Source organism: Narcine bancroftii, chromosome 6 (assembly GCF_036971445.1).
Source record: "Narcine bancroftii isolate sNarBan1 chromosome 6, sNarBan1.hap1, whole genome shotgun sequence".
In the NCBI taxonomy this organism is placed as follows: domain Eukaryota; kingdom Metazoa; phylum Chordata; class Chondrichthyes; order Torpediniformes; family Narcinidae; genus Narcine; species Narcine bancroftii.
In genome coordinates this window covers 85,170,374-85,183,633 of record NC_091474.1, presented here as the reverse complement: position 1 = coordinate 85,183,633, position 13,260 = coordinate 85,170,374, and the positions used below count along the sequence as shown (strand labels likewise).

General features: G+C 42.1%; 1 protein-coding gene across 6 annotated transcripts in view; it reads right to left on the bottom strand.

Moving 5' to 3' along the window:
* Positions 1-13,260, bottom strand: part of gbf1 (golgi brefeldin A resistant guanine nucleotide exchange factor 1) — a 214,604-nt gene that overhangs the window by 64,641 nt on the left and 136,703 nt on the right. For all 6 annotated transcript variants that reach the window (XM_069885597.1, XM_069885594.1, XM_069885595.1 and 3 more), the window contains 7 exons: positions 10,649-10,826; positions 9,921-10,147; positions 7,923-8,127; positions 5,537-5,748; positions 5,346-5,444; positions 1,820-2,014; positions 1,014-1,197 (listed from right to left, as the gene is read on the bottom strand). In XM_069885597.1, coding sequence (XP_069741698.1) covers positions 1,014-1,197; positions 1,820-2,014; positions 5,346-5,444; positions 5,537-5,748; positions 7,923-8,127; positions 9,921-10,147; positions 10,649-10,826 — 1,300 coding nt within the window. The remainder of the gene's footprint in view (positions 1-1,013; positions 1,198-1,819; positions 2,015-5,345; positions 5,445-5,536; positions 5,749-7,922; positions 8,128-9,920; positions 10,148-10,648; positions 10,827-13,260) is intronic.

The following is a 13,260-nucleotide window of genomic DNA, read 5'->3' as shown; positions in this document are numbered from 1 at the left end:
TCTTTCTTTCTCTGCCATCATTTGGGACATTAAACTCGACCCAAAGCAACATGCTTAAATAAGTACAAACACGGAATAAGAACACCACACATCATGGAATAGAGATTCCTTAGTCTCAGGTCAGCAAATTCTATTCATTCTAACGTGCAGGACTGTTATATTTCCCGGTGAAAAGTTATGTTCAATAGTCAACCATAAAATAATACGTTTGTTCCTTATCATTAGAAAATAAGTGAATAATGCTATTCAACTATCCAAGTAGAATGCAGCATTTCTTTCCCCACTGTCCACCCTTCCCAAGTGATATCTGGTCAAGTTTCAATTAATGGTACACATGTTAAAGTAACACAATCAAGTAACAAGGTCAATGAAATTCAATTATAAAACAGCTGTCACTCAGCCATTTGTATTTTTGGGTCAGCGACTGATTCACAAATGAAAAAGACACTTGCAATGACTTTTTTATTGAAATTATTTTTTTGCAACACATGGGACCACTTAGCTCTTTATGGTTGCAATGGTTCAAAATTCATCACATTCTCTTGCTCTTTCTCTGCAGCCCACATTTTCCCCTAAAAATATATCCTCAATTCTCTTTTGAAAGAAAACAACGATGATAACACACTTTCAAGTTATAACACAGAAGATCATAATAAGGCAACCTCTAGATAATCCCAATGTTGCTACATTTTAAAAAGTGATTTGTAGAAAAACATATTGCCTTGAGAAATGAGACTGCAAATTTAATATGTGCCAGCAGATGCAGAGCACAAGCTTCAGTTGCCAGGTAAATCACTAACACCTTGCACATTTGAAATGATAATCTGATAGATGTTAAGCAAAGAAGTAGGTTGTGAATAGTTTTCTTCTATTGCAATGTCTAACACAAGTGTCAAGTTATGTGAGCATTATTACTCAACAGTAAAGTTTTCATTAAGTGTGTCAAAAATACAATTATTATTTTGGTAGCACTTGCCCAACTGTTGAGAGACTAAAAAGGAACAAGTACTTACCATTCAAGATCTCTTGGTTGTGATTGGTTTCTGTTGTCAGAGTGCTTCCATCCCTGTCCTGTTGCAGTGTATTATTGAGAACTCGGGCTTGGCAATGAGCCTCTGTGCTGTCGATCACGGTTAACAAGGCCTCAAGTGACAACAAGTGAGTGGTATACAGTTGTCCAGATACAGGGAAAGCATTCTAGAAAAACATTCCAAATGAATCACATTCCCAAAATTCAATGAACTTGTCTGGATGAAAGTTCATAATTGTAAAATGCAGCAAATTTAAATCACAAGTATATTTTGAAGGGAAGTCTGAAGCTGGCTTGCCCATAAAGTAAACACGACACAGAAATTCTGAAAAGCACATTCTCACATCTGGCTTCCTGTTCTAAAATTAATATTTTCTTTCAAAGTATAATGTAGCTTTAACAAACTCAGAATATTAAATTGCCCTTTTCTAGTGACTGGCAGACACTAGAGTTAGTTTTTGCACATTTTGAAAAGCCTACCGTGTTTACATTACCTCAGTTCTATAATCTAGAATTTAGTATAGCATTGATAATGAATTCCTTAAACCAATGGTTCTCAACCTTTTTCTTTCCACTCATATACTGCCTTAAGTAATCCCTTACTAACCACAGAGAACTGATGGCATCCTCTGCCTCTGTGGTTAGTAAGGGATTACTTCAAGTGGTGTGCGAGTGGGGGGGGAAACAAAGGTTGTGATCAGTGCCCTGAACAAACAAAGTTGAGAAAGACTCCCACAATGAAAAATAGACTGGGTCAATAATTCCTTAAAGTAAATTTATAAAATGTACCTTAGAAAGGAGTTTGGTCAGATCTTCAAAAAGATTACAACAGTAGAAATCACAGTCAAAGTTGATATATAATTCTGTAGCAAAGCTTGGAATTCTCCAGAGTTGAACTAATGCCTCCAAAGCCATTTCTTTCATTTCGTATGGCATTTTGGGATTCTCTGAGGTGACCAAATCCATTAATTTTTTCAAATACATCTAGGAAAAAAAAAATCAATCCCATTAACTTCATTTGCATCATGCCAGGCAAAATACCTTCATCTATCTGGAACTCATGTGGCATGGTAGATGTCTACAATATATAAACAATAATGTTTTGTTAAATTACTAAAATACCTAACCAAATCTTACTTCAGCTAATCTGCAAGGACAAGACATCTCAGTTAAAGGCAAAGCCTTTTAAACAATCACAACAAAATTTGTTTGTGTGCAATTACATACAAAATACTGGAGAAGCCTCATTTGCATCATTTGCTGGCACTAAAAACTCAAAATATGTTGGATGCTCAAAATTATCTTCTGAACAAAATACAACTTGACAATCATTAAATATTTAAGATCCTTAAAAAATAGCCTGATAAATGTCAGTGGTGAAGATGATTTTGGTGAGAGATCAAGAAAAAAAAATCAGTTGGAGTACAATTCATGACAAACATTCAAAATTACTTCAATTATTCAAGAGATCCATTTTATAATCCAATTATTCTGAATTAAAATCCCCTCAGTCTAACTAACTGAATAGGATGGCACAGTTCAACGTGATTTCCTGTCACAAATGTAACACAAACCTCTGAAGGTGAAGAAAAACCAATTTGTACTTCTGAGTTTAAAATGAGCATCAAAAAGTGAGACACTTTGGTGTCTTGAACTGAAGAACTACAGGATTCTTAATCAAGATTAAATGAGGAATTAGAATGCCCATCAGATTTCAGATTTATTGTCAGCATGCAGTGTTTGTGCTACGTGGATGTGGAGAAGAACGACACACACACCAAAGACTTGAAGTAGAGATTGGTTTATTGCACTGTCTTTCACGTTTATATAGGCCCAGGCGCTGCGTCATCAGGGCACCACGTCATCGGAGCACTGGCCTGGGACGACTTGTTGGCGTTTCCGCCACAGTTCCTCGTCTTCCTACCATGCAGGAAGTCACCTGCGATGACTGCCAATGTCACCCCCAGGTCCATGCAGTCGCCACATTCTTCAGCCATTTTGTGGGGCAGTCTGCGTCTTTGTGTGCAGGCCACTGCACAATCCGCCCCCTCCCGAGAACCGGCGATCAGGCCGTAGTCCGTTGCCCCTGCATCACAGGGGAGGAGTGGAGACCAGATAGTTACAGTCCAGATATGCCGGCTTCAGGCGGTCGACGGTAAAGGTTTCCTCCTTACCACTGACGTTGAGGATGTAAGTGGAGCCGTTATCCCTGATGACCCTGTAGGGGCCCTCGTAGAGTCATTGTAGGAGCAGCTGGTGTGCACCCCTTTGCACGGACATACACTGACAAGTCTTTAAGTCTCTGGGGATGTTATATTTTGGCTGGCCATGTGGCCATGAATGTAAATGGGAGGTCCAGGCTCACTGCATCTATCAGCCACTGGAAAGTTTTTCAGACCGAAGGGCATGCATAGTAATTCAAACAGGCCAAAAGGGTTATCATCACGGTCTTGGGGATGGTCTTGGGGACATCCTAGGGGTGAACTGGGATTTGGTGGTATCCCTGGATGAGGTCCACCTTGGTAAACACCTGTGCCCCGTGCATGTTGATGTGGGGCATGGGATATCTGTCAGGAATGGTGGCCTTGTTAAGATGGCAGTAGTCGCCACATGGGGTCCACCCCCTCTACTGTTTTTGCCACCATGTGGAGGGGAGAGGTCCAGGGACTGTCTGAGCACCACACAATCCCTAGCTCCTCCATTTTCTTGAACTCCTCCTTCGCTAGGTTAAGCTGTTCGGGAGGGAGCCAGCATGCTCTGGCATGGAGCGGGGGGCCTCTGTCAGAATGTGATGCCTTACCCCGTGCTTTGGCTTGGCCGCGGAGAACTGTGGCACCACTATTGAGGGGAACTCTGCCAGGGCGGAGTTATCTGAAAGCGTTATAGAGACACGGTGGGGGGCAGGCAGTTTGGCTTCCCAGAGATGTAAAGTATGAAAAGTTCTGGTGTGCACCAAACGCTGTCCCTTGAGGTCAGTATATGTTCATGCGAAGGGGTGCAGGCAATGGGCACGAAGGAAGTCAGCCCGCAGGAGCAGTTGCATATAAACCAGCTGTTGCCGAACTGAAGGGGAATGGTGCGGGTACCAAAAGTTCAGATGGAGGAGCTGTTGGCTGCCCTCAGTGCTGGGCCCTGCTTGCCATTGTGGGTGTCGATGCCTGTGGGGGACAGGACGATTGTCTCGGTGCCGGTGATGACCAGGAAATGCGTACCCAAAAAGGAGTCCCAAACATAGAGGAGGCAACCACGTAGGGATTAACTTGCCTCTCCGTTGGTCTCGGTCTCTCAGCCGGCTGTTTGTGGGGCTACGACGGTGCTGATATCCTTCTTCGCTCTCCAGAGCATGTCTGCCCAGACCGCAACCCTCCAAGGGTCGGTGAAGTCCTCGTCCATGAGCAAGACAGATAACCTCAGACAGCTGCTTCAGAAAAATCTGCTCAAAGGGCAGGCAAGAATTGTGGCCCTTAGTCAAAGCGAGCATCTCGCTCATTAGGGTGAACGGGGCCCTGTCCCATGTGCAGCAACTGGGCAGTGCACTCATGCCAGGAGAGTCAGAAAATTCAGGTTAATAGCTCTTTGAAGGCTATCTATTTGCCTTGCTCTGAAGGCTGCCATAGGAAATCTATAACCTTTGCTGCTGTATCTTGATTGAGTGCACTCACGACGTTGAAGTAGTAGGTGTTGTCGATGATGATATGTCGAAGCTGGAACGAGCCTCAGCCTCTTCAAACCACATGTGTGGCTGTGACACCCAAATATTTGGAGCCTGAGTGAGACTGCGTGGATGGTCACTGGCTCTGTCTAGTCCATCATCTTTGGGTCCAACTGCAGGTTGGACCTGTTGGGGTCACCAATATAGCGTTTGTACTACGCGGGCGTGGAGAAGAACGACACGACATCAAAGCCTTAAAGTCGAGACTCATTTATTGCACTGGCCGTCGTGTTTTTATGGGCCCCAGGCGCTGATGTCAGGGTACCGTGTCATCAGAGCACTGGCCTGGGACTGGCCGGCGTTCCTGTCACAGTTCACCTTCTTCCCATGGTGTGGGATGCCATCTGGGACGACAGCCAGTGTCATCCCTAAGTCCGCGCAGTCGTTGCGTTTGTCAGCCATTTTGTGAGCTGGTCCATGTCTCTGTGCACGGACTGCTTCAAGAATACATAAATTACATCACATAAAACCTTGAGATTCTTTTTCCTGTGGGCGAGGCAGCATTGCCACATATTGGTAGGGCAAACATTCATGAATATATTCTTGTGAAGAAGGTTTAAGCTATCAGGAATTCTCAATTAAAATTCATTAAATCACACGTACCTCAAGTTGGAATTTAAGATGTTGCCTCATACTCTCAAATAAAAGGAAGCACAGTCGAAGAGAAGTGGCATACAAATTAAGGCGTTCCACAATTAAGAGCTGAAAAGCGAATGTATGAAATGCTTATTGTGTGATGCAAAGACACAAAACATGCTGAATCACAAAAAGCTTATGAAATTTGAAATTACTACCTGGAAAAGATGTCGACAGAGCTCATCTTTAATAAGGCCCAGCAATGATGTATAATTTGCAATGGGTGCTGATTCCAATGCTATGGTAAGCAATTGCAAACCCATATGAATCATCACATCAGAATTGTGGCGGTCATGTGGATTTGTGAGGGATATGAGGAAACGAAAAAGTTCTCGTATACATGGCAAACCATATGGAACCAAAGCTGCACCTGAGACAGACACAATCATATATTAGTTCAAATTACATTACATATAATACTCTACATCACACATGTCAAACTCTGGCCCGCGGGCCAAATTTGGCCCGCGATATAATTATATTTGGCCCGTAAGATCATATCAAAAATGTATTAGAGGTGGCCCGCTGGCCGCCGCGCCAGTATAGCGCATGCACAGTAACCGCTGTGTCCCAGGGTGAGAAAGAGAGAGAAAAATCCTGGTCCTTGAAAGGTAGTGGTGGGTGGTTTTATAAACACGCTGTCGTATCCTCCCCCACCCCCCACCGCAGCGCGGCCTGGCCGGTGTCAGGGAAAGCGAAGGCCGCTTCCCAGCGTCCGGAACCCCAGTGGCACAGCGTTTCTTGGAGCTGCAGATGGAGTCGGGATGCCGGAGGGAAGATTGGGGCTCCCCGCCGGGCGATGGGGGCGCCGGCCGCCCTGCGCCTTCCCACCAGACCAGCGGCGGGTGCCCGGAGTATACGTGGAGAGCGAGGCTGGTCAGGCAGGTAGGGTGGAACCCCCCCCCCACCAATCTCGGGAGTGGCGTGGGCTGGATCGGGATTAGCCGCGCTCACCTGCTCCTCCACCGCTGACCGGGATCCCAGCGCGGTCCTGAGCGCGGAGACTGCCCTGGAAAGGTCCTGGGACACCGGCACGGAAAGAAGAGCAGGGTCCGAAGAACATTACAGATCAGAAACAGGTCCTTCGGCCCTTTGACTCTACCTCGTGAAAACCCAACACTGGAGAAACTCAGCGGGTTAAACCGTATCCTTTATCCAGCAGAGAGGTACCTGACAATGTTTGGCCCTTGATCCCCCTCATCAATGTATGAGCGAAAGTCTGTGGTTCTCGTAAAAATACCAGAAGGGAGAAACTCAGCAGGTCAAAGGGGGATCCGGGAGAAACTCAGCAGGTCAAAGGGGGGTCCGGCAGAAACTCAGGGGGGCCTGACCTCGCCAGGACCATTGCCCACTTCCCCTCCCTGCTGCAGGCCGACCCGCGACTCACGGTGACGGGGCCGCTGATCCGCCGAGATGCCGCCCTGCAGCGAGTGCCGATGCCCCCGCACTGTCATTGTCCAACCCGATCGTCTGCAAACCCCACCCTCCCGCACACAGGCCTGAGTAAGGATTATGAACTTTAATCTCAGGATAAAACGATCTTCCAATAGTTTCATGTCACAGTGATAAATATATTCCTGGTTAAAAATGGTCCTGCACCTGGATACAAGCTCATTAGGTATAAAACTTGAAAAGTGTGTAAATCAAAGGATATCTGTACCAATGGAAAAAGGGCATGGCAAATAACCCTGCTAGAGTTCATGCCCACAATCAGTCACCCATTTGATTGTTTCAGGAATCATGTTATTCTCCCACATTCTCAATAGCCCTCAGATTTTACTATTCGACAGCACACTAGCAACATTTGACAAATCCTCTATAGAGAAATATTATTTATTGAATATTTTATTTCTCATTTGCTAATGCTTCTGGAAAGAGTTTATCCAAAACTATTATTAAACATTTATTTTAATAAGAAAAAGTTTAACATTACATATGTTGAAAGAAGAGAAAACATGCAGATGTTGTTGAAAATTTTCAATAAATATTTAGTTCGGCCCTCGACTTAGTCCAAGTTTTTAATGTTGGCTCTCCGTGAATTTGAGTTTGACACCCCTGCTCTACATGATCCTTTAGTCTTTACATTAACCAAATCTCAGCCATTCCGGTCTTTCTATGGGTGTGTGTGTGTGTGTGTGTGTGTGTGTGTGTGTGTGTGTGTGTGTGTGTGTGTGTGTGTGTGTGTGTGTGTGTGTGTGTGTGTGTGTGTGTGTGTGTGTGTGTGTTTAAAAAAAACTGCATGTATATATACCTGCACATATGTATATGTATAATTATGTATGTATATGTATAATTATGTATGTATACACACACGAGAGAGAGAGAGATAGAGAGAGAGTGCGAGTGAAACACATACAGCAATGCAGAAATTTGCATAGTTTTGCAAATGTTGACATAGTTTCATTTAATTTATTATTTGCAGGTGCAAAATTGCTCTAAAAAGTTTCTTATTTGATACACAATTAAAATTATTAGGAATCTTTTCATCAGCTATCATTTGATTCATTTTGTTTCATTCAAGAATATACAAACATAAGCACAAACCTTCCTTTTGTGTTGATTGTGTAAACCTAACCCCACGAGGGTTAACGTAGTCCATGTCGTGTACTTCATGGATTGAAGCAGTGTCACATATATCTCCCACGTATTTGAGGGAGTCACGATCTTCTAAAACTTCTGTAATAGATTCTACTGAAACGGATTGGGCCTTCTCTTCCTTTGGTGAAAATTCATCCAATCTTCCACCCTTCTAAAATAATGAACAAGCTTGAAGTCAATTAACTACTTTGTACCTCAAAAATACTTAATAACATAGTGGAGCATGACTCAAAATACAGAATCACAAAAACGGGTCCTTGAGCCCACCAAGCCTGTGAGGTCCATCAAACACCTATTTCCACCATGAGTAGCCATATTTTTATTCCTCTGACATTCCCATCAACACCCATGCAGATTCTAGCTCCAGACGAGGGGAAATTTACAAGGGCCAATTAACCTAACAGTCAAAAGATTGGCTCATCAGAGTCCAGGACTGGCATGTTCCAACAAAGAGGAAGGAAAAGATAAGTGAACCCTGGATGATGAAACAGTTCATGAATTTAATCATAAAATAAAAAGAAGCATATATAAGGTTGAGAAAGACAAATCTAGACAGAACCCTTGAAGAATATAAAGATGGCTGGAAAAACCTCAAGCAGGGCACCAGGAATGGACCATGAAATGTCTTTGGTGAGTAGTTTATTGTATAATTGTTAAATTAAGAACAAGGGGATAACTAACAAGAGGATAGGACCATTCAAAAACAAAGGAGAAAATTTGAGCTTGGAGTCAGAGGAAATGGGTGAGGTATGAAATGAGTACATTGCATTGGTGTTCTTCCTTGTTCATGAGAGAAATGGCAATAATAAAGAAATTATAGGTCAGTGAGCTTCACATCAGTGATGGGTAAGCAGCTGGAAAGGATGTTTGGAAAGTCATGGTCAGTTTAAGGACATTTAATGGGGCTTTGTATGAGGCAGGTCATGCCTCACAAGTCTGATCGAGTTTTTGAATAAATGACGAAGGGAGAAGGTAGAGCTTTGGATGTCGTCAACCTGAATTTCAATAAGGTTTTTATCAAGATCTTTCACGGTAAGCTGATCCAAAGGTAAAGATGCCCGAGATCCACGATCCCAGGTTTCCCCAGGGCCTGATTGCTTGGATTCAGAATTGGCTTGCCCGTAGAAGAAAGAATATAGTGTTGGAAGTGTGTTACTTTGGATCGAGGTCTGAGCTATCAATGGATACAGTAAGATATAGATCAATTGTGGGCAGAGAAAATTATGCACAGAGAAAATGGCACATGAACTAGCAGAAAATATTTTAAAAGATTGAACTTTTTTTATGACTACATTAAACAGAAAGTGAATGCAAGTTGCTAGGAAGATGTGAAGGGGCTTAATATTGGGTGATGTAGAAATTGTCATGGCCGTGAATGAGTATTTTGTGTCAGTCTTCACAGTGGAAGGTACTTCTAACATGGGAAATGGTGGGATTAAGGATGCGAGGAAAGGTGAGGATGCTGATCCAATTGCTATCACTAAAGAGGTCGTGATGAGCATACTAATGGATCTCAAGGTACATAAATCCCCTGGTCCTGATGGGATGTTTTCCAAGGTACTAAAAGAAATGGAAAAAGTTATACCAGATGCATTTATGGCAAATTACCAAAATTCTCTGAACTTGGGACAGGACCGGATGGATGTCACGTCACTGTACAAAAGAAAGGAGTCAAAAGGCTGGTAACTTTTGCCCAGCTTGCTTAATGTCTGTAGTCAGGAAAATGCTTCAAGCTATCAGTAAGGAACTAATAGGGAACCATCTATTAGGAATTATTAAATTTATTTAAGACTTTTTTTACATCATCGGGGAATGAAGGGTTATGGGGAGCTGAGTCCACAGCCAGATCAACCATAATCTCGGTAAATGACAGAGCAGCCTCAAAGGGCCAGATGATCTACTTCTGCTTACTATTTCTTGTATAAAATATAAAATGGCATTTACCGAAGATTCTTGCTGAGCTTGTGGCTCCATCATTTTCTCTTCGCCTGGTTCACCAGAAGGGGTGCTTGCTGGAGTGACTTGATCCAGGTCAGTGAGGTCTTCTTTTGATGCTGTCTTTGAAGAAAATTCCACACCACTGTCCGTGGCAGGGCTTAAGAGGGTTGATGCATTTTCAGAAGTTGCACTGCTCACAGGTGCAACTGAATTTTCAAGGAAGGGTGCCTCACCTTTAAACCAATAAACGTATCGTACATATAGATTACAATATTAGCATTATTTCAACTCCCGGAACATTCTATTTTAAAACTTGTCTAAATAGGGCATTGGAATATTTTTCATTCACATACCTCAAGATATGTGTGCTTTTTAAGTTTTTTTTATTAAAGGTTAATCAAAAATTAGTCTCCAAAATGTCAATGGGGTATGAACAGAGATATCCAAAACATATTCGAGCCTCAGTCCCACGTTAAACATTGTAGATTGAGTGAAGCAGAAGTGAAGCAGATTTTGCACCCTGACTTTCAAGTGTACAAATCTGGAGTTCTTTCAAAATCATTTTAAATAATATCTCATAGCCAATGCCCATGCAGAATTCTTGCGCTCAAATAAAAATCAATTTTTGAAAAGCAAATATTTTTAATTCAAATAGTTCTAAATGTTTCACAAAAAGACACTGTTGGCATGGTTTCCTTTCTCAAGAACAACAAGGGAAAAAAACTAAACCATACCTGGATGATTGTTCAAGAGCGGAGGTACAGAACCTATTGAACTATGCAAGACCTGGCCAGGAACTAACTGCTGATCAGTCGCAAGTGCAAGTTTGTTCGCATGTCGAGATGGTCGTGGTGATTTCTTCTGCTTTTTCCACTTTGATGAATCACTCATTCCTCCAGCCCTCATTTTAAGCTGAAAGTTAAATTTAAACACATGGTAGTGCTATAAAATGTTGAAATTTAAATCTAAGCAAAGATATCTCCCTGCTTGCATACCTCCCTCTTCATCTTTATAATTGCAATCAGTGATGTTTCCAATATAAATTAAAAACAAAAAAAAGTATCAATACAATGGAACAAAATTTATTTCATGCCAATACAACAATTAACAACAAAAATGAAACATTGCTGATTTGAAAGTGTCTCCGTTAAAATTGTATTAAAATGCTTTGATGTGGCTGTGAAAACTTCATTCTCAGATGACTATGAATTACATGCTAAATTCCTGATTCAGATTCTCACTTTTTGAGCATTTTAATACATTTAAAAATATACATCTTTTCATTCTTTTATGCATGCTGAAGGTGAAATATTATCTGTCCAGTAAGTTTTATTCAAATCTTAATTAAGACCATTTCAAACCCAGCAATGAAATCTTGGTTAGCTTAATTAATTCTGGACAAACATGCTGAGCATGCATGGGGATTAAAAAAAACTACAACAGAAAGAAATAAAATCTCACAATTTAAGTTATAAATCCAAAGCAAAACTGAAACTAAATGGTCAGTTAAATGATTACACACCCTCCTCCTAATATGCTTGCCAAGCTATAGAGGTTTGATTTTGGTCAAAGGATGCGGATTACTGAAGAATATTAACAAATTAAGGAAAAACAAAATCTTTATTTGATGCTCATGCACACTAAGACATTAGCATGTCACAATGTGCATGTAGAAATCACATTAATAAATGTTCCATAAAGATCCATCAATTCTGGTGCCTCGTATTGCTGCAATAAGGTATAACGTGCATATATGATGTCTGTCTGAAGGCGATGTCTGTCTCTGGAGGTGATGTCAGAACATCATTCAAGAGGGAGAACTCTTGCAAGGCGTCAGGCCCTGATGGCGTACCTAGCAGAGTACTGAAAATCTGTGCCAACCAACTAGCTGGAGTGTTCACGGACATTTTCAACCTTTCATTGTGGCAGTCAGAAGTTCCCACCAGCTTCAAAAGGGTATCAATCATCCTATACTCAAGAAAAGTAGCGTGGGCTGCCTCGATAACTACTGCCCAATAGCACTAACTTCTACTGTGATGAAATGCTTTGGTCATGGACAGAATTATCATGTCCTTAAGTAAAGATCTGCACCTACTGATATTCGCCTATCATCATAATTGCTCCACAGTAGATGCCATATTGCTGGCTCTCTACTCAGCTCTGGATCATTTCGAAAGCAGCAATTCATATATACAGCTGCTGTTCATAGACTACATCTCAGCCTTCAATAGCATTATCCCTCAAGGTCAAGGTCTCTGTACCCCACTCTGCAACTGGATCCTTGACTTGCTCAATGGAAGACCACAGTCAGTGTGAATTGGAAACAACATCTCCTCCTCACAGATCATCAACACAGGTGCACCCCAAGGATGCATGCTTAGCCCACTGCTCTACTTGTTATACACGCATTGACTATGTGGACAGGCACAATTGCAATGCCACCTACAAGTTTGCCAATGACACCACAGTTGTTGGTAGAATCACAAACGGCAATGAGAAAGCTACAGGAGGGAGATAGATCAGCTCGTTGAATGATGTAAAGGCAAAATTTCAGGGGAACACGACCCCTGTCCTCATCAACGGCTCAGTAGTGGAGTCAAGAACATCAAATTCCTGGGTGTCAACATTTCCAAAGATCTGTCCTGGGGCCTCCACGTTGATGCAATCACAAAGAGGGCTTGCCAGCAGTTATACTTTGTGAGGTGTCTGAGGCCATTCAGAATGTTACCAAAGACTCTCATAAACCTTTATAGATGTAACATAGAGAACATTCTGGCTGGTTGTATCACTGCCTGGTTTGGAGGCGCCAACTCTCAGGACAAGAATAAACTCCAGAGGGTTGTTAACTCAGACTGCAACATCACAGGCACCAGACTTCACTCCATCGAGGACATCTACATGAGGCAGTGTCTTAAAAAAGCAGCCTCTACCCTCAAAGACACCCATCCACCATCCAGGCCGTGCTCTCTTCACTCTGCTACCATCGGGGAAAAGGTCCAGGAGCCAAAAGACGAGCACTCAGTGGCACAAGGACAGCTTCTTCCCCGCTGCTGTCAAATTCCTGAATGATCAATGAACCGAAAACTCTGCCTCACTTTTCGTCCACGATTATTATTATTATTGTTACTATTTTTATTTTACTTTTAATAATCATGTCATAAGATGGTTATAATATGAATGTTTGCACTCTGATGCTTCTGCAAACACCGAACTTCATGACAATAAATCCTCATTATGACTGATTCCGAATTAAAGTAAATTTATCAGGAATACGTCATAATCTTTAAATGTGCTGTTTGGAAATATGACAGAAATAAAAGGTTCCAAAATAGAAATTATGAGGATT